The sequence below is a fragment of the Cyclospora cayetanensis genome, unplaced genomic scaffold (assembly GCF_002999335.1).
Source record: "Cyclospora cayetanensis isolate NF1_C8 unplaced genomic scaffold, CcayRef3 CcayRef3_contig_237, whole genome shotgun sequence".
NCBI classification, from domain to species: Eukaryota; Apicomplexa; class Conoidasida; order Eucoccidiorida; family Eimeriidae; genus Cyclospora; species Cyclospora cayetanensis.
The window spans coordinates 12,452-35,031 of NW_020312189.1; the positions used below are offsets into that span (position 1 = coordinate 12,452).

The 22,580-nt window shown below is 52.3% G+C and overlaps 5 protein-coding genes across 5 annotated transcripts; 3 read left to right on the plus strand and 2 right to left on the minus strand.

The window, feature by feature from the left end:
* Positions 1-2,603: 2,603 nt before the first annotated feature.
* Positions 2,604-4,481, minus strand: LOC34619504 (suppressor of SWI4 1 homolog). Its single transcript, XM_026338166.1, has 6 exons — positions 4,128-4,481; positions 3,872-3,961; positions 3,503-3,649; positions 3,160-3,339; positions 2,820-2,973; positions 2,604-2,692 (listed from the first exon to the last, which is right to left on the minus strand). The coding sequence occupies exons 1-6, from the start codon at positions 4,479-4,481 to the stop codon at positions 2,604-2,606; spliced, it is 1,014 nt and encodes a 337-aa protein (XP_026193951.1).
* A 665-nt stretch (positions 4,482-5,146) lies between these two features.
* Positions 5,147-6,967, plus strand: LOC34619505 (uncharacterized abhydrolase domain-containing protein DDB_G0269086). The gene is made up of 3 exons (XM_026338167.1): positions 5,147-5,327; positions 5,556-5,689; positions 5,732-6,967. Exons 1-3 carry the CDS (start codon positions 5,147-5,149, stop codon positions 6,965-6,967), a joined length of 1,551 nt encoding a protein of 516 aa, XP_026193952.1.
* A 542-nt stretch (positions 6,968-7,509) lies between these two features.
* Positions 7,510-12,851, minus strand: LOC34619506 (signal recognition particle 54 kDa protein 1). Its single transcript, XM_026338164.1, has 12 exons — positions 12,774-12,851; positions 12,091-12,411; positions 11,628-11,781; positions 11,068-11,167; positions 10,708-10,858; positions 10,393-10,541; positions 10,011-10,111; positions 9,340-9,497; positions 9,058-9,172; positions 8,615-8,720; positions 7,890-8,061; positions 7,510-7,578 (listed from the first exon to the last, which is right to left on the minus strand). The coding sequence occupies exons 1-12, from the start codon at positions 12,849-12,851 to the stop codon at positions 7,510-7,512; spliced, it is 1,674 nt and encodes a 557-aa protein (XP_026193949.1).
* Positions 12,852-14,273: 1,422 nt separating this feature from the next.
* On the plus strand, positions 14,274-18,275 carry LOC34619507. The gene is made up of 13 exons (XM_026338168.1): positions 14,274-14,579; positions 14,636-14,722; positions 14,781-14,841; positions 14,902-15,143; positions 15,201-15,273; positions 15,338-15,451; positions 15,568-15,884; positions 16,032-16,364; positions 16,420-16,651; positions 16,711-17,517; positions 17,622-17,745; positions 17,889-17,985; positions 18,078-18,275. Exons 1-13 carry the CDS (start codon positions 14,274-14,276, stop codon positions 18,273-18,275), a joined length of 2,991 nt encoding a protein of 996 aa, XP_026193953.1.
* Positions 18,276-19,393: 1,118 nt separating this feature from the next.
* On the plus strand, positions 19,394-22,052 carry LOC34619508 (leucine-rich repeat-containing protein 34). The gene is made up of 5 exons (XM_026338170.1): positions 19,394-19,999; positions 20,216-20,286; positions 20,519-20,659; positions 20,848-21,060; positions 21,833-22,052. Exons 1-5 carry the CDS (start codon positions 19,394-19,396, stop codon positions 22,050-22,052), a joined length of 1,251 nt encoding a protein of 416 aa, XP_026193955.1.
* The last annotated feature ends 528 nt before the right edge of the window (positions 22,053-22,580 follow it).

Genomic DNA, 22,580 nt, shown 5'->3' on the forward strand with positions numbered 1-22,580 from the left:
CCTGACGCGCTTAAGGAAAGGCTTCACTGGCTGTGCAGGCTGTTTAATGCGGCTTTCAAGACCTTCGCCATTGCCTTACTCGTGATCACCTGCACCATGATGGCGGGGACACCACCAGCAAAAGCACTTCGTGTGCTGACTTGCGATGTACGGCATGGGGCTTAGGGGGCTAATACACGGGCTGTCTCTAGGGCTTGAGCGATCGAAAGCTCAGATTAGGGTGTGTGCAATGCCGTCTGCTTTGCACTGTTTCCTCAGAAAACAGTTTTGATGCTTGGATACCAACTCTTAGAAGGGAACCGTGAGTTCTAACGCACAGATTTGCGACTTCGGATTTGGTACGGGTAAAATCCTGGTATTTGAAGGGCGTAGCTGGTGTGTGCTGTGTGTTTTTGTGTGCAGCGCGTAAGGATCATGATCGCTATGCTCCGCTGTTGCTGGAGCTTCGCTTACGATTTCCTTGGTGGCGGTTGCTGCCCCTGTTGGTGATGCTGCATTTGACTCGTTACGAGGGTTGTAGCTGTTGTTACTGATGCATGTGTTGGCTTAGGTCTCCTGCGTCTTGAATTCAAGGGGGTTGCGCTCGAGTCTGTGCTCATCCGCTACCGGGTAAATGACTGGAGCCTAGATAGTTTTTGTGATGAAGGACGTGGAGCGTAGGTGGAGGGCTTCGCGTTGATGGTTTTAGGGTTTCATGTCGTGCGTGCTTTGTGCAGAATCTTCCGGGAGAGCTTACACAGGAGGTGTGTAGTTGCATTTTCTAGGCAGAAAACCCGTTCGCCGTGGAGAGTGGAGCTTCAACGCGTGTCCTTCTGCCCTTGTCGAATCGTTTAGAGTGTGTGGTGTGCGGGTGCTGCACTTACAGGAATTTGCAGATCTCCTGTCAGAGATTGATAAGGGATTTAAAAATTTTGTATCGAGGGACCCACGTGACGCTTTCCGTACGCAGCAACTGCACGCTAGATTAGGGGGAAACCTCCTACTCAGAATATGCAGAGTGGGCACATGGTAGTCAACTCTTCAGCTTAGATGCGCCGTTGTTTGCCGGATGTTGAGTGAGAATGGACCCTACCGCAAGTCATCCGGGACAAGTATGTAGTGAGTAGTTGGCAGCGGGTGGCTGCTCTGCGCATGCATTTAGCGCGTGCCACAGCGGAAAGCCAGCCATGTTTGTGTTTGCACTCGTTTTAGGTCGCTCACTTTCAGTTTGCGGCCCGCGTGGGTCCATGGACAGGATTATTATTTGGCTGCATGAAAGGCTCAAATCAGATATTGGGGAGCTCCTTTTGAGAGGCAAATTGGGGGGCCTCGCTTAGAGGTTGAAGGCTTGCGCAATTTCGCATGCTTGACCCCACTCCGTCTCGTCGAAGGCCCCGCTCGAGTAACCTCGCTAATTAGATAGGGAGGAGACACTCATGTGCTGGCGGTGTCTTGCTCACTCGAAAGTCGACCAGACCCCTAAATCGTCCGGGCCCCTTTGCTGTGGTTTTGTTGGGCAAGAGGAAACTGCTTGGCGTGGGATGTTTTCTGCTGGAGGCTGCCGCTCGCAACCTTCGCCCCGAAAGACCTAATCTGCGTGCTCAAGAAATCTTCGCTTACACGTTTTTGCCAATAGCTTAAACTGCAGCCAGCCAGTTTAGTGCATCACTCCCTTCACATGAGGATGCAACTTTCACGTTGCACCGGGAGCCTCAGTGTATCTGAACCCCACGTTCGTGGTCTAATCCCCTCGTATCCTCATTTCCATGTCGCCTCAACCTACGGCAAATATTCAAGACGTAGACCTCTCATAAATGCACGTGGATGCTACGCGCGCTGCCCAGCTGCATCCCTTTCTGCCCTGTTTTTGTTACTGCCTCGCCACTTGGTGCTGCTTTTCGGGCCCGCTGTTGCTGGCTTCAAAGTCGCTCCTCCACTCCCACTGCCTGGTTGTGAGACCTTGGTAGCGATTTGTCCCGTCAAGGCTCGCTCTGTATGCCGCTGCTGCTTCTTGCCAGCTTGTACTTCCTGCTGATCCTGCTGCATGGACGCCGCAGTAGCAGACTTGCGCTGCTTGAACGTGAACGGGTTGAACCTGAGACAAAGATGCACCCTTGTACTGCAGCACTTTCATATAAGCCCATATATATATATATATATATATGTATACGCAAGGTCTTTGGTTTTGCTGCTTGGGGATGAAGGCATGCTGCCTTTCAGCTAAGGATTTGCTTTCTCAGTTCGGAGTTTGCGGCTTAGGGTTTGGCAGACTTGGCTCGCTTCTTCGGCTGCACAGCTTCCTCTGGCTCTGAAGAGGAGGGCTCTTCTTCGTATACGTCATCGTTGCTGCGTTCTTCTCTCTTTCTAGTGCTGCTGCTGCTGCTTTTCTTGTCTTCTGGGTCATCTGTTCCTGCACCTGCTGCTGCGGCGGCTTTCTTGGGTTCCTTGCGCTGGAGCAGCTGTAGCAACTTCTGCCGCTCCTCCCTGCGGTGCAGCAGTACACACAAACTCTTTCCTCCTACTGCGGCCACACTGCTGTTGCGCCTTCTTGCTGATTAGAGGCTACAGTTGTCGTGCACAAATAAGGCGAAGGCCCTTCAGAGGCCGTCACGAAGCAGCAGTCCTTACTCCCTCTTAGCTTTGAGCAGCTGCTCCTTCTTCTTTAGCACCCTCAGCTCTTCAGGAGTCTTCGACACATGCTTGTGATACAGCACTGCAGCAGCAGCAAGAGCAACAGGAATTTCCGTAGCTTCAGCATCGTTCACAGGAACAAGAGCATGCATCCCACAAGCATCCTGCGCACAACCGGCTAAAGCAGCTTGCATTTATTTTCGGCGCACCTTTTCCCGTACAAACGTCGTCTTCAATCTTAATGAGCCGCATTTCAAGTCTAGGGCCGATCTCCCTAAGCTGTACAGCCATGGACAGCTCATCCTGCTCCTCCTGCTGCTGCTCCTGCTGCTGCTGCTGCTCCTGCTGCTGTGGCTGCTCCTGCTGCTGCTGTTGTTGCTGCGTGGTCGGCAGCAGCAGCTGCAACGTACTTCCCTTCGAAATACGGGACGAACAGACAGCAGGGTCCAGCGGGACTTGGTGCTGCTGCGATTGTTGTCGCTGCTGCTCCGACGCCAGCAGCAGGTCACACGCGTCTGTCTGCTGCTGCTGCAGCTGCTTCAGCAACTGCTTCTGTACTGCGCCTCCTGCAGAAGCCCGCAGTACTGTCTCGACCCCAGCAGTCAGTTTGGCTGCCTTCAAGGACACAGAATAATGTCTAAACTGGAAGAGGATGCCTTCTTCACCAGAGGTCTTGGACCCGCGCTCAGGCACTCGACGAAAGAAAGCCACGCGCCTGAAGTCGTTTAGCTGTATATACACACATACATATACATATACACATATACATGAATATATATGTATATACATGTACACACACATACATATATACAAACATACACAAAAATACACACATACATACATATAACACATACATACATAGACATACATATATACACACCAGGCATGAAACTTGCACACTCCCAAGCATCCTGGCCGTTAGTGTATCTCCTGGTCTGAGTCCAATCCCTCCCGGCCCCCAGGTGCAGAGCAGAGCAGCCGATGTTTTGGGAGGGCGGTTAGGCTGTGCCGCTGCTGCATGGCTCAGATTTGTGCAGGCCTAAGTGAAACGCAGACGGGAATTTTAATTTTGTGGGCATCATCCGAATCGCGTTTCGGATCGTTGAGTAAGTACCTTGGCTGTGCGAACGTCTACAGGAGCGAATAGTGAACGCAACATGGACGAGGTCAAGTTGAGGGCCTCTGACATCTTCAAGCCATCGCCGCTGCTGCTCGTGCTGCTGCTACTGGTGCTGCTGCTAACGTTGCTACTGCTGAGCACCAGAACTGGCGGCTTGCGGAGGTCCTTTGGATCCAAGCGGGCCCCGCTGACTTGGCGTTGCACGTCACTGATCAGCGAGAATTTTAAAACCTGCGCAAAAACGGCGAGGCCACTGCAAAAAGTCTACACAGGCAAGGCTTGTTGCTCTTGAACCTAGACGGCAAGCGCGCCATCCCTCCACACGTTCCCCTTCTTTTCCCCCTAACCACTGTGCGCTACAATGAGCATTAGAGGAGTTACCTGAATGCAGGCGTACCTGAAAGGTGACCGTCGGCCCCCTAGGGAGCTTCGCAACTCGCAGGTAGACCCCGTTGTCCGTTTGAGTAAGCGTTTGGAAGTGACTCACCCCGAGACAGCCTGCAACGCTTACAAAGTCCTTTCGTTTGTTCCTTCTGCTCTCGCGCAGCTTCGCTGCAACGCGAGGCCCCATGACCTGCCTCCAGTCACGTACAAGCAGACGGCAAGAGGCATCCAAGCGTCCACGCCGTACCACAATACTTGCAGGAGCGCCTTCCTGACCCTCAGACGCGCTGTTGTCAGAGCCGACGCTGCCACTGGCAGCGCTCGCGCGTTGCCGCTGCTTCTTCTTCGCAACCCGGCGTCGAGGCATCTTGCCGCGGCTGCCTCTGGAGCAGCTGCTGCTGCGAAAGATGAACGCTGCTGCAAAATACAGGGGCTGCTGCGGCCTTCAGTCCGTCCGTAGAACACGCGAAGGGCCGATTTGCTTGAGGCGCAGCTGCCGCAGAAGGCAGGCAGTAAGGCACGAGAGGGAGGGCTCACGTCCTGTGCGCTGCTGTTCAAAGCCCTCCTGAGGAGACTTCGCCACAAGAGCGGCGTCGTCGAAGAGGCAGCAAAAACGCCAGATGTTTGAAAGCTGAAATGGCAATGGCGGGGACACCACGCAGCGCGCCGCCCTCCTGCGTTCTGTGGGCGCGACCCTCGATGGCGGTGTGGGGTTGCAAATACGGGTCTGTACAGCCGAACCCCTTTGAAAAAAGAATTTTCTTTCAACCGTATGGCGGACCAAGCAACTGCTTTGCTAAAACGCGCACAGAAGTTCAAAGTCCTCAAGTCGGATGCAGCCTCTTGAACCACAGGGCTTGCTGGCGAGGGAACCGACGCTGGTCCCCAGAGGGGCCCTCCACTGCGTGTAGGCCTCCCGCTCTGCAGCAGAAGACTGATTTGTTGCTTTACGGCTATGCGTCTTTCTCGCAGAGACGTGCTCCTTCTTCTAAGAGAGTGACGGTTCGTGGTTGCAGCCCGTGGCGTTGAATAATGAGTCTGAAGACGCCCGCCTTGCCTCGGGACTTTTGCAACTTTGGAGGCTGGTATGGCCTTCTACCGTCCTTCTCGTCTGCCCAAGAAGAAGGCTTCTCCCTTTCCTGCCTAGATGAATGGTTTGGCTGGAGATTGGCAGGCATTAACGCGTTTTGGCTGCCCAGGATACACCACGCAAGTGAGGCTTCCGAGGGCGCGTGGGCTTGAGGGCTTCTTCTCGAGTCTGGCAGTGCAGTTGTTGCGTGTTGCCCTGTGTGGCTGTGTCTGCAACGGAAACGCCTAGTTGGTCAACCCCTCTATGGTTCTAAAAACGGGTGTTGAGGGGTAAGTGGGTTGACTTGAGCGCTCTCGCTCGGCTGGTATCACCTTGCTCGGTCTCTGTAGATGCATTTGTACATGCGTGCAGCCCACGATATAAGCGGTGTATGGATGCGTGGCTTGGACCGCTTGCTGCAGTGCCGTGCAGCAGCATCCGCGGCACCCGCCGATCGACCCCGGCTTTTGCAACAGATGTTTCGAGAACAGCATCCCCTGAACGATGTTTGGGAGTACCGCACTCCTCCTCAGCTCTAAGGATCGGAGGAAAGCGCTTTAGGACTAAGGAGCAAGGTACCTATGTCGAGCTGTATGGTTGTTAAGGGAATGTCGAGAACTTGCTCAGGAGGGGTCAACAGCAGCAACAGCACCACCAATAGCAGCAAGGGGAACTCCTCCCCCATGAAGCAAGCTGAAGATCTCGAAGAACTGCTGCTTGCCGCAGCTGGTATCTCACTAGGCTCCTTCGCTGACAGCGGCGGCAGCAGCAGCAGCAGCAGCACAGGAGCAAAGCAGCAGGAGCTAATACCGTGGGCTGAGCTGTCTCATATGCTGGAGCAGTGGGGGGAATTTCGGCAGGAGCAGCAGCGGCTCTGTGCACAGCTGCAGCAGTTGCAGCAGCAGCGGCTGCTCTTTGAGGCAGCTCCTTTAGCCGTCTTTGCCGCAGAAGAAGAAGCAGCTGAAGCTGCTGCAGCGGAGGCCGCTGCAGCCGAAGCTGCACGCATTGAAGCCTTAAGCGAGAGAAACCCCCTAGAGGCACTCGAGCTGCTTGGCACAGTCCTGCAGCAGCAAGCGCACCGCAAGGGTCTACTCCAAAAGCAGCATCGGGAGCCGTGCAGCAGCAAGGTGCTCAAAGCAGCAGTGGCCGCCTCCCCCGACTCTTTAGACTGCATGCTTCTGTACTTTGACGACCAGATAGAAGCAGCAAAGAGAGCAGCCGCAGCTGCTGCGGCGAGTTTCTGCAGCAGCAACTGTATAAGGAGTGCAATGCGGCTGCAGGTGCTGGCGACTGCTGCAGCACAATCGCTCTTTCCGCGTCGCTGCTCAGCAGTAGCAGCGACCGCCGCTGCAAGGCGAAAGAAAAAGAGCAAACAGAAACGCGCTAATGCTGCAGCGGAACAGCCGGACGGGGAACCATGTCGGGTCGGGCACCCGGCAGTACAGCAGCAAAGGGAACTAAATGTTGAAGAGGCAGCAGCAGCGGCAGAAGACGCAGCGGACTTGCAGCAGATCACCGCCGCCTGTAGCTCTTTGCTCAAGGCAGCAAGAGCCTACGCGGCATTTGCTGCCGCGGCAGCAGAGGGCAGCAGCTGTGAAGAGGGCCATTCTTCCCCTAAACTCGATGCCGAAGCGTTCCAAAGTGCGGTGGAAGCCCTCCCTTCACTTGATGCCGCAACGGCAATCCTACAGAAAGTAGCAGCTGCTGCAGGTGGTACCACCGCCGCCGATGATAGAGGCGACAGCAACACCCGAAATGCAGCAGTTGCGACTGCTGGCGCGTGAGAGCGCCGTGTCCTATTCTGCTGCTTTGATAGCTCAGCGCAGAGGCACGCTCGGCAGCAGGTTTGCACATGAACTTGTAGGGCCAAAGGCTCCTTTTTGAAGAAGTGCCGAATATTTGAGGGTTTACCACAACAAGCGGGAGTTGGTGCACGTGGTGTACAGCACCCAGTTCACCGCAAACTGCTGGGCATAGCCAGCCAGGCTCATACGAGCAACGACAGAACAATACTAGCAGCTCAGCCGGAGCACTAGACCGGTCTAACCCCCGCGCTAGCCACTAGGGCGCTCGCCAAATCACTTGTCAACAAAGGCTTGCTACCAACACCAGGCCGAACACCAGCCCGATTGGCCTGAGCACCGGCAACTTTTCAGCGAGCTGCAACTGTATCTTCTGAGCAGCTGACTGGCTCGCGGGTCAGTAAGCTGCTGAAAGCGTTCTACCCAGCTAGCCAGTTGCTCGAATCCGGCTCTCTAGCCAGCGGGCTGCTAGCTGCCCAAAATGCCGTTGGGCGAATAGAGGGGAGCACCTACTTGAGGTTTGACTACCTCCCCCCAAAAGCCCCAAACTGTCGCATCATCTCCTGCATGTCTCCCATTTCGCCCGACTGGAGCTGCACATCAAAACACCGCAGCCAGAACGTCATCATGTCAGGCAGGGGGAGGGAAGATACAGCAACCGCAACAAGCAGAAACAATGGAAGGGACTTCTTTTACTGCGCGTGATGGTGGACAGCGCACGCGAACAGGACAGAAACACTTTCACATATACTAAGGAGACCTTTAACCGCGTTTCGTCCCTCCTCGTCTTCGTGCAGTTTCTCCTTCAGAGCCGCTCTTGCCGCTCACTCTGTCCCTGCACCCCCTTCCTTTGGGCCCTTTTGGCTCATGCCGTGTCTGCTCGCCGTCATGCATCTCTGCTTACTTCTTTCAGGATGTTCATGACATTTCCTGCGCCTCCCATTTGCCTTAGAACCCTCGGGTCGATGGCCGCCTGCATCCTGCTAAGCAGCTGCTGAGGATTCCTCGATAAATTCTGCAGTGCAGCCTCCTTAGTGAGGCCTACTTTCCCCATCTTGCTTATCATCTTGCTAAACCTTAGGCAGACCAGAGAAGCAGACAGAGACGGGACCACGCTTCCAGCGTGACCAACGCACAGCACGCAACAACGAGCAAAGGTGAAAAGACATGCAAACAGGAAGCATGTTGAGCACAGGAGAAAAAGCACCAGCAGCTCCAAGAGTAAAGATTGCCGACCCGAAAGACAATCTTTAAACACGCACGCACGACAAGCGCAGGAAACGACCAACGTCTCCAAAGAAGTAACGCTAGAAATACAGATGCAACATGAACAAGGCCGGAGTACTGGAGCTCCCCAGCACACATACTCGGGACAACAGAAGCAAATAGAATATTACAAACACCCATACACGTATGCACGCATACAAGCACACAAATGCGGACAGAGGAACACTCACATAAAGCCTATACACAAAAGGGTCACAAAAAAATGTGCACATATTTCTAGCAGTCAGAAGTTGAAGACAATCGCATTAACAGCCCCACACCCCCTACAATCACTCCCTCGTCTCGCCAAGCCGCACTGCTCTATTTTTTGCGCCTTCCTGTCCATACAGCTCTCAGCCTTACTGTTTGTGCTGATCTAGGAGAAGTTTTACTTCGGCCACAGATGTGCCAGAGCCATGTGCAACCCGCCTCATCCGCGAGTCCGTAAAGGGTTTCTCGCAAGACAGTTCTGAAAACAAACATATCCCCATGAGGAATGAACGAGCGGTGCGGTGCGGATGCGCCTGGAAGGCAGAAGTGCGCATCTGCAGCATAGGCGAGCTGACCAGAGAGGTGGAAGGCACACAAAAGCGAACAGACGATTTGGGAAAGACGAGGAGGAAGGCGCTGCCAAGAGGCTCCCCATTGCGCAACAATCCTCCTCCTTGAGTGGCAACATATATTCAAATGGCCCAACTATGCGCACAGTGCGCGGCGTGGGAGGCCTCTTTCTCATATAACACCCTACAGGTACCTGCACGCCTCCAGCCGACCTCTTCTCCAGGCACATGGCCGCTAGCACCTACCTTCCTTTGTCATCGAATCCATCGCGCAAGTCAGTCGCTTAATTCGCCGAGCCGCAAGCCGCTCTTCACCCTTAGGAATGAGGTTCGCTCCGAGGCCTGGAATCATGCTCATCACCTGCACACACACCCCAAGCCACCACACAAGCCTCGCGCCAGGCAGCACTCCCCATCTCTTCTTCTAAAGAAAGGCGCGAAGTGTAGCTCCATCACTGCATGCAGTAATACATCTACAGGAAGACGCAATAGAGAATCTTCGTCGCCCCAACTCAGAAACCATCGCACCTTGCTGAGAGGGCCCATCTTGAGAACGTTTTGAAACTGATCATACATGTCCTGCAGCGTAAACTTCCCCTTTGCTATTCTCTCCATCAACTCCTGCTGCTTCTCCGTCGAAATCACCTCCTTTAAACTATTTACCAGGCCGCCAACGTCGCCAAACCCTGGGCCGCGCAACAACAGGCGCATGCGTTGGTGCATGCAAATTCCACACAAAAAAGGAACACAGAAACAGACAAACCCATAAAAACACATACACATTAAACCGCCACACACAAACACAGAAAACCCGTACACGCATAAAAACACAGGCACCCTGCCGACCACAAATTCTGCACAATATGCACGGGACCCAGGCCGCTGGCCTCGCCGAGGCTTCCGAGGCCTCAGTCGCAGCGACAGAAGAAAACGCCCAACACAAGACAAAGAGAAGCAGAGGGGGCCTCTGGTCACGCCTTAGCCACAAGGGCCCCTCTGTCCGTCTGCCTCTCTCTCTCTCGTTCCCTCGTCCCTCGCTAGCGGTCCAGCGGCGTGGCCGCAGCCCCGGTAATAACAAAACTGAGCCAAGCAGAAAGAAACCCTCGCAGCCTGAAAGAATCCCTGGCAGCCCGCATGCTTGACAACCCTTTGAAAGAGTGCGCGCTCGACAGCCAGCGCCTCCGCGGTGTAAGACGGACCCAGAAGCCTGGAGACGAAGGAGTTGGCGTCGAAGGCCTCAAAGTCGTCAAAGTGCTCCCCGCTACCCAAGAAGATGATGGGGGCCCCCGTAGCAGCAACTCTGCAAGCGCACGTACTCATATATATATATATATATATTATGTACATACATACACACATAAACACATACATACATACTAATACATCCACATACATATACGTACATACATATACATACAAATACATAAACACACATATACACACATATACATACATACACATACAAACATGCTGTAAATGCCACGCTCGAATGACCGACAGAGGCTCGTCTGGACCGGTGGCTGCTAAATTTAAAAGAATACTCTACAATCATGTCTATCGGGGCATCTGGGGTGTACGTACGCCGAGAGCGCGCCGCCTCCTTTCGCGTGCCCGTCCAACTTGGTAATGATGACGCTCCCGACGGACACACTTGCAGAAAAAGCTGCAGCCTGATCGTAGCAGGCCTGCCCGATGTGCGAGTCGACTACAAATACGATTTCATCGGGGTTCTAGCAAACAACGCAATAAAAAGCCCAGCAGAGTCACCAGGTATTGCTGCAGCGCTGCGCTTAGTCATGCCGCGCGCCAGCATCAACTCGTGAGAAGCCTAAGGAGAAAACACCCAGCCTACTACTCCCTACGGGCCCAAACTCTATCCAAGTCCTACACCCGCACCACTGCGTCTGCCACTTGCTGCATTTCCTCAAACAGCGCAGCCTCCTGTCTGTGCCTTCCGGAGGTGTCCACAACAATCAGATCGTAGCGCTCCTCCTTGAACTGGGTCACGCCCTCCTCCGCTATCTTCACGGGATCCGCCTCTGTGTAGCTGCAGGGATACCACCCTCATTCGCCACCCCTCTCAAGCCTAGGCCTGTTCTCACCGCGAGGCCATACCCATAGGCATGCACAGGCAAGATGTCTACATGTACGCATATTTATACATAAATCCATACACATAACACGCACAAGCCAACCACTCCGAAAAACGCCAACACCGCGCGGCTGCTGCGGCCTGGGAGACACAAAAAAACCCACCTGCCGTAAAAGGGAATTCTCGCCTTCGTCGCGTTTTGCTTCAACTGGTCAAAGGCACCTGCTCTAAACGTGTCCGCGCACACCAACGCAGTGCGCCACCCTAAGAAATAACCCACGTACTCGACTGCCTGCCTTTTGCACGCCTGAGATTTCAGGCAATCCAGTGCCAGCAGCAGAGGAAGACGTGCACGGGCTGAGTTTGGGACAGAGCCCCGTAAGGGGCGGCTGGAAGAGCTTTTGCAGCCAGATCGTGCCACTTTGAAATGTAATACACCCCATACAGACACGGTAGGCATTCAAGAAGTCCGACGCAGATGTGCCATGAAAGACAGACTAACTAGCGCCTCCAGTGCTATACATCCCTGCATATATAACGCTGCGCTCGTGAACGGGGGAGAGAGCGAGCGGGGGAGGGGCTAAACAATAAGGGGGCAACGGCTCGTGCATTCTGCTCTAGTGTTCATGCAGCGTGGTGCATCGAGGGAATTCCCATATGCAAGAAGACGACAGAGGCGCACCCACAGCCGTTGTACCAACAGCACCAGCACCCACAGCTATACCTTTTCGTTGATAATGAAGCGCATATTTGGTGCAAGTTGTGGTTTTGCCGGAACCTTGAAGGCCGACAAACATGACAACGTTGCAGCTGCCCTTCTTCAAGGGCCGCGGAGTCTTTTCAGGCGTCACCAAGGATACCAGCTCGTTGACAACGCACTAAACGCAGATGCGCAAGCCACAAAACCAACCTGTTTCCCCAAATGCATGCATCAGCAAAGAATCTAGCCGTTGCGTATACCGCGCACACCCCCCGCGCAGGCCGAGAAACGGGAGGCAGCACTCACTCATGCAGGAAGTGACCAGCTGTGCGCGCAGCTAAAGCAACACATGCGCATGCTAGCATCACGCATCCGCCTATGAGAAGGGGAACAGGGGACGTCCTGCCAACGATAGCTGAACCAAGGTCTTTGCCCCCGTTGTGTCGCATTTCTTAGGATCCCGCGTAAGGCGGCATGCGCTGCTTACCTTCTGAATAATGCGCCTCGTATTGACGCCCGCTGAGGCTGCCTGTAGGTAAACCTCCGCCATGACATCTCCTTGAGGGCCGGAGGGTCCTGCTGTGCCGCTCACCGCATCGAAAGCCTTTGAGCTCCCAGCTGCAGCTCCTTTCTTTCTGTTGCTGCTGCTGCCGCCACCAGCACCACTACCGTTGCTGCCAGTGCTGCTCTGCTGTATCTGCGCATTAATCTGCTGAGTCACTTTGCGCCGAAAGTCTTGGACTACCCGCAGCTGCACATCGGCCAGCAGCAAGGCCCGGCACACTGACTTCACGCACTCCCCCACCACCTGCGCCAGCAGCCACACACAGCAGTAGCGGGATATGCTGGACGCGAAACAGCGGAAGAAGCTCCAGTGGCAACACAGATCTGCAGCACATGCATGAAGCAGGACGCAGCCAACCGTTTCGAGGCCAAGCAATCAGGGTGTAGTGTTTCAAACTTGGAAAATAAACCAAGTCATGCATAATACACACATCCCCAGCTGAGCACCCTTGCTTTTGCGGTCCTCGAAAGCAAGCGAGGGGCTCTGAGTGCAGCATAGCTTGGATGCGCTACAGTGGCCCTCCTGTCCTCATGCATGCTCTTCCATGATCGAAGTGCAAGTCATATTCAAGTCAGAAAGGAGATACAGCTTAGCCCTAGGCTTACGGCCTCATCCACAATCGTGGCGCTCTGAAGGTTCCTCAGAGCGCCCGATATCTGCTGGCCAAGCTCCGCCAGCACCATCTTGTTCGCTGCAGACCAACGGCGGAAGGCCCTCCTGTCGCTGTATCCGAAAGAGCGGCAGCAGCTCTCTCATCCGGAGATTCTACCACGGATACAGTATTTCCCAAAGCGCTGCTGCACCTGCAAAGGTTCTTCGTGCCCGCGCCTGGTGCTGGGACTTATTCTCTGCCGTTTGTGCAGATCTTCGGATGCTCTTTGTCGTGATTGCCCAACTGCCGCTGGTGTAGCCTTGGTCAAGCCCAGGATCACCGCAACACCCGCCTTCGGGGGTGCAGACGTGAAAGCCTATGTGTCTCTAAGCAGGGGAATCACCGCTATATCCAAGAGACCTAAGCAAGATCTCCGCAGGGATCAGGAGGCCAGGAATGACCTACTTGCACGGACAAGAAGCCGCCAGCTTCTGCAAAAGCGTGGGACACTGTCTTGCGGCTGCTAGTAGCCCCACAGTAAAAGCCCTCAAGAGCCTTGGACAAGGCAGCAAAAACAGAGTTCAACCCACCCGCCGACCGTCGTGGCTGCATGCAAATTTTCACCATGCGGTGGCAGCGGCCTTTCAGCAAGCCAGAGTCCTGGCCACTGCTCAGCTTTAAGCTCAACGAGCCGAAGAGTTATTTCTTTGACACTAGAGATAGCGACTAAACGCCCAAGCTAGGATTCAGAAGCCCGGAAGTCAGGCTACGCTTTAAGCAGTGTCTCCCGGACTCCCTTCGGCGCGGTCGCAATGCAGAGAGAGAGAGAGAGAGTAACGCTGCGAGGTTTGGCTAAAGTTTGCAAGCAATCTGATTTTTATGGACGGTAAGCCCTCTCCCTAAAGGTAGAAGGTTCAGTCTTTTAAGTGTTCATGGAGACGTAGTTTGCATGCGCTGCCGCAGGATCCGCACAAGGCCCTGCAGTGCATAGTACCCCTGAATAGCTTTTAAAACACCTCGGCTGTGAGTGATTAACTCTAAAGAAAGCACCCTAAGTTATAGTAGTACGCTTAGTTCTATCGGAGGACGCGATCAGTCATGTCCCGTCGAGCTTCACGGGAAATCATAAACTATACAAAGCACACACAGAGCGGCATTACTGAGCTGTGTGCCAATTCAGGACTAGACTCAATGTTCTAATCCATCCTTTCACGAAAGGCAGTTCATGAATCATGAATGGGCACCTGTGGTGTACGCGCACTCCGGGCACACTCCTGCAACGTAGACAAAGCAGCTATAACCCTCGATTCTACATACTTCGGTATGCAAAAGCTTTCATTCCATATGATATCAGTCTAGTGTATCAGCTGTTTTCCTTATAAAGAGTCTAATTGACGTGTGTTCTGGCTTGCCGCTGCACTGCTTGTTGCGGTGTTCTTAAGTGATTAGCCGGTGATATTTTGGATTCGCTAACCAATTCGCCCTTCCAAATCCGTTTTGCTTTTCTTTTCCAATGGAGCACGAGGCAGCTGAAACGCAGGAACTCTGCGTACAAGCTCTTCGAAGTGTACGAAGCGCTAGTGATGCTGATCTTCTCGCGACGTTGAATGAACTGGAGGCCCTGGTGCCGCACGTAGAGGGGGACATAACACTGATCAATACAGCAGCAGCCCACGAGCTACTGTGCATTAGTCTAGATGCGATGAATTGTCTCCGGATGCCGGTAGCACAGGCGGCATTACGCCTCTTCAACAATGGACTGCGTGATGAGAGGCTTATTGATATTTTGGCTTTCGATGCTAACCTCAGCGTTGCCTTGGTATACTCTGTTCGCAAATTTTGAGTGACGCACACTAACCTAATAACCCCTTTCAGGATATCATGGCGGCGTGCACATGCAAGTGCTGGATCCTCGATGATTTTACTTCGGCGTCTGTCCTCGAGCTCTCTATTAGGCTTTATGTGAGCGGAAATTCCTGCTTTCTTGCCTGTTACCCGTTTATGTTTTGCGAAACATCAGCTGAGGCTGGCTCAAAAGAACGGCGCACGCATTTTTGTTCTTCTAGGAGAATCGATCTATAGTGCGTGCATCCTAAATATTAATAAATACAGAAAGCATAAAGGCTCAACGCCTTGCCTAGGACTAGCTTCGTCGGCCCTGCGCATTTCACTGCTGTGTCTTGGTCGGTGCCTGGTTGCCCCTGAGGGTAGGACCGATCCTCCTTGCCTGGTATACTGTAAAAGCAATAACTCTTCTATCTTCGCAGAAAAATTAATGAGGAGAAATGACCTGGCACGGCGATTTGCATATCAAAAGCCAGCGGTGGCAGCAGGCCAGCTATTTTTGCTTCTGCTTGAAAACGCGGATGGCATCGTTTGCCAAGTCAGCCTGAACTGAAAGGGGAAATAGCTGAACTATCACTTAACAATAAAATACCAGGTTGATGCAGAATTGGAAGAAGTTGCGACTTGTCTGGTTGGTAGAATTCCCTACGCAATAACTAGCATATACGGTAACTCAAAATTGTGAATGCATCGCATACAACTATAACAACTGCGTCTTGTTGTACACAATAGGCCAAATTATACACAAAGCGTTGCACGCAATATTCCCTGAAGCGCAGGGACAGAGGCGTGGGGCAGTGCCTGCGGAGGAATTCGACTTTTACAGGAAGCTTGCAGCATACGAGAGCTTGCCAGAGCTGTTGCTGCGCATGAACTCCTTTGACCTGGAGGCACTGATTGAATGGAGGAACAATGAACAAACAAGCATCGAAACCAAAGATGTATTTGACGCAAGCATCCAGCAAATGGTACCTGCATGCCGCAGCCCCAATGTTCGAAAGGGCCGTTTGCATATTTATGGACTGCGCAGGCGAAACAACGAGTGGTCTATGATGGCATCGCCATCCATATTCGGGAAAGCAACCCAGTGAGAGGCTCATGCGATCCCTGGAGGCATAACGGGATTAACGAAATGCGCCTCCATAATCAAAAGTCCAAAATTTTCACTGTACCCCTCTATGCGATAACGCATATGCGGTACGAAGAGAAGAAGATTAAGCTTTTTTTCAACCAGCTGCTCTCTGAAGGTATGGAACCCTTAATTCGAAGTTGGCGTGTAGTTGGGATTTAGAGTTCCTAGTCCGCGCGATTATTCTGTTGCTTCGTTTTCCAAATTCCGCATCTCAGGCAGCGACCCCCGCATGGTGTTGCAGGACCATGATGCACTTTTCGGCAGCCGTGACAGTGCGTGCCTTTCATTGAAAAGCGAGAAAGAGGCCGCGGCATTGCACACCCGTTTGGCAAATGCGCTTCGGTTAGACGTGAGCCAGCGGCTTACCCACTATGCTCTTTGCGCACCTGGAGTTCAAACTGGTTTTGTCACTTGGCGACGCAGGAAATGGAAGCATATGATGTAGCATTTGTTGAAGGAGTCATTGACGAAATTAGAGAGCCCCTGGATACGAACCAAGCAGAGAAGCTCTTGGCACCCTCCTCCCTTTTGTGGCCGAACACCACCAGCAAAACAAGTGAAAGACAAAAACTACACAACGGAAGGAACGGCAGGCCTCACCAGCGCATCATGTTTGCCTCCACTAAAGTAACTTGATCGCTCTACTAATGCTGAAACCACAAACACACTACATGTTCTGCAGGATATTGATGAGGATACCACGCAAGCCGGGTTACCTAGAAACGGGATTGATGAGAATCGACCGAATACGGCAGATGTTCGTGAGTTGATCTGCAACCAGAATGGAGGCTTTGGCTCCGCCCTTCTAGACATCCCTCTAGCGGTGCGATGCATAGTATCCATAGGCAACAGAGCGAGTGTCTTCACCCCACTTCGGAGTGCTGCTAATGCCCCAGAGAACCACTGGGAACGAGGTATTCTCAGAATTATTTATATACAGCCGGAAAAAATGAGCAAACATTTGTCACCTAAGGCCCAGACACGCTCGCAGCGTGCAACCATGCAGAGCCCCCGCCTCCATCAAAGTTGGCTCAGTGGCGGCGTGTCTCTTTGGCGACGACAAAGAGTTGCGAAACGGACTGTGGTGTGCTGCTGTCAGTTACGGAATCAGATCAGTCGTGCCACAATAACTGGGAACCAGTAGACGAAGTGGAGAAGGCGGGAGCACTGTTGCAGCAGCAGCAGCAGCAGCAGCAGCAGAGTGAAGTCGATGGATGCAAGCCGAGAAGCTCGCCGCTCAAACGATGCGAATACACCTCTACAGATTTCGCTCTCTCTCAGCCAACACAAAAGAGCCTGGAAACAGCGCAGCTTTCCGAAGGAGGCAAGGACATAGAACAGCTACCAGCAGCAGGCACAATAGGAGCTGCTGACGCAAGTGAAGTGGCATCCGCTTCTGCTGCGTGTAACGATCAAATAGAAAAACTTCAGCAGCTACTGATGCACCAATATCCGGAAAAAGGAAGACAAAGGCAGAGAGAAGAAGTTGCAGAATCACGCCATGAGAGCGAAACAGATGAGTCTGCACCACGTTCATCAGTAAGTATTTTGCCTGAAGAACACAACTGCGAAAATCTCGTTTATTGTTCAACTGCAATGCGAATTCAGACAAAACACATAAGAAAAAGGCCTAAAGGATTCACAGATAAATTGGTCTTTGATAAATCGAACGTCCATCCTACCGTTCGTCCTCGTTCCGCATTGCGGCTCACCTCTTCACCCTTGCAACATGCTCCGCCTTTCATTTCGTCCTTTCCAAAAGATGTAGAAGTCGAAAATCGTGCAACGGAACTGCTTAGCGTCTTCCAGCTGTGTCAGCAGAAACAGGTGCCAGGAGTAATACATGAGATGGAGAGCATTCTCAAATTATTGGTAAAAAGGCAGCTAGCAGCGTCAAGTTTTTAGTCGCTCATGGTCAGTTTTATGCTCAAACGAAAACGTTCCAGGAACTGATCAAGCGAAGGGTGCAAGAGACAAAGCTCTCAAAGGTTCAGGAGGCAAGGCATGCGTGAGCTCGTGGAATGCCATTTAAAAGGCACACTAAAACGAGGGCAGCTTTGGAACCGTTTAGCTACTTCTAGCTTTTCTTTGTGCTTGTAGCCCACTCTTGCCTTTTATATAGTTGTTATATCCTTATTACCCGCGTTTTAGAGTCATAACGCTGCAACAAAAAATTGCGAAGAAGCTGCGGACTTTGTTGGAAGTACAAAACGAAGAAAAGAACCAGTTGCAGCTTTCCTTCGAGCAGGTAAGGAAACAAATGGAGAACCGAAGAGGCTCTCAATACTCCAATCATCTTTCCAAATTAACTTTGTCTCGATCACTCGCATCCTCTTGCAGGCAAAGAACAACATTTTGTCACGTGTTGAGCAGCAGATCAGAGCTACAGCGGAGTTGTTGCCTTTGAGCTTCTCCGCCCCAAAGGCTTTAAACGCCGAAAATGCTGCCGATACTGCTAATAAGGAGCTGCAGAGTTTGATGGACGGAATGAAAAGGGGAATCTACGATAAATTGGCGAGGGCTACTACGGTGAGGTAATATTCTCATGGTCATGTTGGCCCGTATTGCGAAATTGGGGGCGGCCAGAATACGGTAGTGAATTCCACTTAATCGAAAGAGAAAAAGAAGACAGTCGGACAATACCAGCCTCATGGCGAAACTAGTGGCGAAGGGGAGATTTTTGACAAATGGAAAGCACTAACAGGGAGGAGAGACAGTTAGTATTTGCTGTGCATAAACGTCTTTGACTACAGCGCTGCGGATGCCGGACATAAAATTACGTAGCTAAAACCCAAAAGTGCATAATTAGCAGTAAAATGTGCAGGGCACCCCACTTTTTCTAGTTAAACCCCCCTTGTAAGGTCGATCTGGTGCTAAGTACTTCTGCTGAAACAGAAGCTGAGGCCCGCTTCCGGAAGCCCCCCCTAGATTTGCTTGCCTCACGCATTATATTTCATGGCTAGATATTTAAAAGCCTGTCTACTTTATTCGCATTATGTTGCTCCCTTCATTGCTTCCTAACCTCGCTCGACCTTGAGGTCACTTCGGGCCAGCATCGTGCTCAAAGCGTCTGCAGGTTGCAGGAGCACGAAATAAAATATGAGATGTCTCTCTGTTTGAGCTTCTAGGGTATTTGCATCGGTGTTACTCAAGATTGGAAGACAGTGCCCTTGAGTTGGTAGGATGCGTCTTGCGGCTGTCGGCTGTGGGGAGCAGCAGGTGACTCTACGCACGCCACTATTCGAGGATTTTAGCATAGGTTGTATTATGATTCTAAGCTATTTGCAGGGCACAATGCATAAAAAGAAGGATGCACGAAATTACGTCCAAGAAGGACCGACAGAACGAAGCCCCGGATTTTGCACGAAGGCGTCGCTCGCTACGCACGACACCAAAAGGGGGGCCCGCAAAGCCACCAGTCGTCCACAGAAAAATTAAAATACGAAGACAAATATGGGATCAACGATAGGTGTCTTTTTTCACACCATCCTCCTTTCCCTGCAGGTTTTCCCTTGCAGCGAGTGACTGTTTAATAGAAAAGAGAGCAGGGTTCTGCATGCACTCTCCCTTCACTTAAACAAACCCCAAATCCCAAAACCCCGAATCCAGACTTCTACTACCAGATGCGCTGCTGTGGCTAAAACAAATATCTTAAGATGACCTCTGGGGAGAAGAAGCCCCCTGGCTCCAAGGACAAGGGGGAGCCGGGCGAGCTAGCGTTAGAGTACCTTGCAGAATGCGAGAGACGAGGGGCAAAGCCAAATGTGTTGTTGTTAAAGAGGCTAGACGATGCTTCGGATGCCCATGCAAGGGGAGAAGCCATTGCATTATCATGCATAGGCAGTGAAAAAGAAACATTCCTGCACCGGCTGAGAGACAACGATTTGCTGGCGTTGCTTCAGTCCCTAAAGAACAAAGGTGCAAGAGTACGGCATTTAGACCTCTCATTTCACTGTTTTGGGGACGAAATAGGCCGGATATTCTTGGATTTTCTCTCCGTAACGCAATCACTGGAAACCCTCAGACTCAAGTCTAATCTCATCAGTGAAAGGGGGGCTTCTAAACTCTGCGATGTCCTTGCCAATTGCCCCTCTTTGTCCCTTCTGGACTTAAGCCAAAATGCACTTGGAAGGGAAGGAGGCAAAGCAGCAGCAGTTCTTATCGGGAACCTCAAGTCCCTTCGGGCGCTTGACCTCAGCGACTGCCAGCTACACCTTGAGGCATTTGTCCATCTAACTACTGCGGTCCAAACAGATAACCGAGTGAGGCGCTTCAGACCACAAAATGCTGTCTTCAAGCTACGCTGCCTTCCCTCATGCAATTGCAAGGTGGCAGAATTCAACGCTCACGGAGGGTCTGCGCTGATGCATCGAGCAGGCCCAGTAACGCCAACTTGTGAAACTGAAAACCACAAACGACAAACTATTCATGCTTCAAATTCGAGCTTTGACGGTCTGTATTTTGGTGGTCTGCTTCAGAGTCTGGAAATTTTGAATCTTGCAAATCCGGCAATCACATTCAACTGCCAGCACTCTTATCATGTCGCCGGGTAGCGCTCTTACTGTTAGCTGCGCTTCGTAGCGGCCTGTTGGTGTAGTGGGCTGATCTGTTGCTGTGGTGCATGGTTCTGTTGCAATCATGTTCTGCAGGTGCTCTGTTCCATCTTCTATTGATGCTCAGTTTGTCAACACCTAGACTACTAAAGGCTTAGTCGAAGCCCTGGAGCAGAACCTCATGATCTAGTTCTCAAATCCCCACTTATCCTGTATTTATCTCTTTAGGGTCATAAATCTGGCAACCAACCTGCGCCAACTGGAGCTAGCTAAGCAGTCTTTACGAGACGACGGAGTCGAGATATTAGCTCCCTTCTTGCAGCAGAACAAAACCCTTAAGAGTCTGGGACTTGCCTGCAACCAAATATCGTGCCTCAATCCTAACCCCCTAAATCCTTTTTTTCTAACACCTGGTAACGTCTAAAACCGAGGGGAGCGTCGCAGGCTACTTGTTTTAGAAATAAAAGTTTGCAGAATCTACAGTCAGAGCACCATCGAGAGCGTCATAAACAACAACAGAATGCAGGAAAATCTGGAAATATGCTTTGGCGGCTCAGATGGCGAGGTGCGGCAGCCCTGGGGCGCGTACTCTCTTGCAGCACTCCATTGGAGTTTCTCGATCTGTGCTGCAACCGACTGGGAGATTATGGTGCCGAATGCCTTTGTCCAGGACTGGAGAGCAATGAAACGTTGCGAGTCCTACTGCTGAGAACGAATGGCATATGCGCCAAGGGTCTCGAGAAACTGACAGACGCATTGACCCTCAACTGGTAAGGGTGCAGGCTGACGGAAAGGGACGAGAAAAACGGCGGTAGCGAAAGAGGCGACTGAGGGAAGGGGATGTGCAGAAAGAAGAAATAGATTAAAAGCAGAGCCCAGGCTCAGTTTCTGTTGCTTACAGGCGAGGCACACGGTTTGTGGTGCAGATACAACTGCACAAGCCTATACGGCTGCCAATGTACTTACACCAGCACTTATGCGCTTAGATAGCTAGCTGGCAAGCTGCATACCTAAATATCGCAAAGCAAGTGTTTTACTGCCCACATGCCCTGAAGCCGCCGAAAGAGTAGGGTTAGCGGCGTCTCTGTGGCAAAAGTGTTTCTGATGGGCCCTGTAGTCGCTTCTAAACACATCAAGGAGCCTCGGCTCCAGCTCGTACCGAGCGCGAAAAGAGGCTTTCCTTGCAAAAGCCGCATAATACAGTGCTGCTTTGTAAAGGGGAACCAAAAGATGCAGCATCTGTGTACACACCTCGTTGCCACTCACAGCCGGATGCACTGATTCTTAGGAGGCTATTCGCTTTCTGCCGCCTGCTGTACGGCGCCCCCTGCCGGCCGGTGCTTCTCTAGCAGCTTTACATTTGGCTCTATTACTATAGCTCCTATCCGCGTTGCTCTTGCCCGCTGTGTGCTGCTTCTGGCAAACTGCTTCCTCGGAAAACAACGTCCGTCAGCCCCCGCCACCTTTTTTATGCCAAAGTCTGCCTAGCCCCTCAGTGGCTGCCTTACATGCTTCCTGTGGCTCTCTTTTCTGCGTACACAGCACCCTGGAGGCTCTATCGGTGGCCGGAAACTCTTGGGGCTCCTCTGGAGTGCGGCCCTTGCTCGAATCAGGCAGTCACTTCCTGCGAGTGGAGCCGCTGGTCCTAGACTGGGTTCTCTGCTCAATCCATGGGGAGCTGCAGGCTGTGCCCAACACTGACTGCCCCCTTCTCAAGCGAAAAGCCGCTGCTTTGCCGGCCGAGCTAGAACCTGTCAACTAACCAACCTCGATGCCCTGCTTCAGCGCCTCCTGCTTTTGGACTGCTGCCGCAAATGGTGAAGTGGCAGAGCGGGAACGATTACCGATGCAGTAAGCAGGCGACCTCCGACCTAGGATGACGCTAAAGGCAACGCATGGGCGCCCTCATGGCGACCTTCGCGGTGTCCTCTGCTGCGGCATAAGGCGCTTGCCCAGAGAATCCATCTTTCTGGGTCTTTTACTACTAAGCCTCGAAACGTGCCTCCAGTTCACGTGTTCTATGCTTATTCCCGATCTTATACCCCTATATTCCTGCAGCCAGTAGAACGAGAACAGCTTACACCAAGAGTCAAAGGACCTTGGATGTCACTGGTACAAAAAATGCGACTCGCAGTGCCGCGTATTTCCTTCCTAATGATAACCCATAAGCTGCTTTCTCAGCTAGCTCACCGGCCAACTGGCTAGCCACGCCACTAGGCCGTCAGCTACCCCACTGTCAACCCGGCATCTTTGCGAGGTAGCAGGTTGGTAGGGTAGTGCGCTAGCTCAC

Bases quoted from the DNA above. Each gene is read 5' to 3' on its own strand.
- LOC34619507 (XM_026338168.1), top strand. From the start codon at position 14,274: ATGGAGCACGAGGCAGCTGAAACGCAGGAACTCTGCGTACAAGCTCTT. The intron at 14,723-14,780 runs GTGAGCGGAAAT...GCGAAACATCAG, and splicing joins AGCTCTCTATTAGGCTTTAT to CTGAGGCTGGCTCAAAAGAA. The intron at 17,518-17,621 runs GTGCAACGGAAC...GTAAAAAGGCAG, and splicing joins AGATGTAGAAGTCGAAAATC to CTAGCAGCGTCAAGTTTTTA.
- LOC34619506 (XM_026338164.1), bottom strand. From the start codon at position 12,851: ATGGTGCTGGCGGAGCTTGGCCAGCAGATATCGGGCGCTCTGAGGAAC. The intron at 10,859-11,067 runs GTGGGTTTTTTT...GTATCCCTGCAG, and splicing joins AGAATTCCCTTTTACGGCAG to CTACACAGAGGCGGATCCCG. The intron at 10,542-10,707 runs GTGCGGGTGTAG...GTTGTTTGCTAG, and splicing joins AGCAAGTGGCAGACGCAGTG to AACCCCGATGAAATCGTATT.
- LOC34619508 (XM_026338170.1), top strand. From the start codon at position 19,394: ATGACCTCTGGGGAGAAGAAGCCCCCTGGCTCCAAGGACAAGGGGGAG. The intron at 20,000-20,215 runs GTGAGGCGCTTC...GGTCTGCTTCAG, and splicing joins CGGTCCAAACAGATAACCGA to AGTCTGGAAATTTTGAATCT. The intron at 20,660-20,847 runs GTGCCTCAATCC...TTGGCGGCTCAG, and splicing joins CTTGCCTGCAACCAAATATC to ATGGCGAGGTGCGGCAGCCC.
- LOC34619504 (XM_026338166.1), bottom strand. From the start codon at position 4,481: ATGCCTCGACGCCGGGTTGCGAAGAAGAAGCAGCGGCAACGCGCGAGC. The intron at 3,962-4,127 runs GTACGCCTGCAT...GTTTTTGCGCAG, and splicing joins GGCCGACGGTCACCTTTCAG to GTTTTAAAATTCTCGCTGAT. The intron at 2,974-3,159 runs CAGTTGCTGAAG...CAACAGCAGCAG, and splicing joins CAGGAGGCGCAGTACAGAAG to CAGGAGCAGCCACAGCAGCA.
- LOC34619505 (XM_026338167.1), top strand. From the start codon at position 5,147: ATGAGTCTGAAGACGCCCGCCTTGCCTCGGGACTTTTGCAACTTTGGA. The intron at 5,328-5,555 runs GTGAGGCTTCCG...ACATGCGTGCAG, and splicing joins GCCCAGGATACACCACGCAA to CCCACGATATAAGCGGTGTA. The intron at 5,690-5,731 runs GTTTGGGAGTAC...TAAGGATCGGAG, and splicing joins AACAGCATCCCCTGAACGAT to GAAAGCGCTTTAGGACTAAG.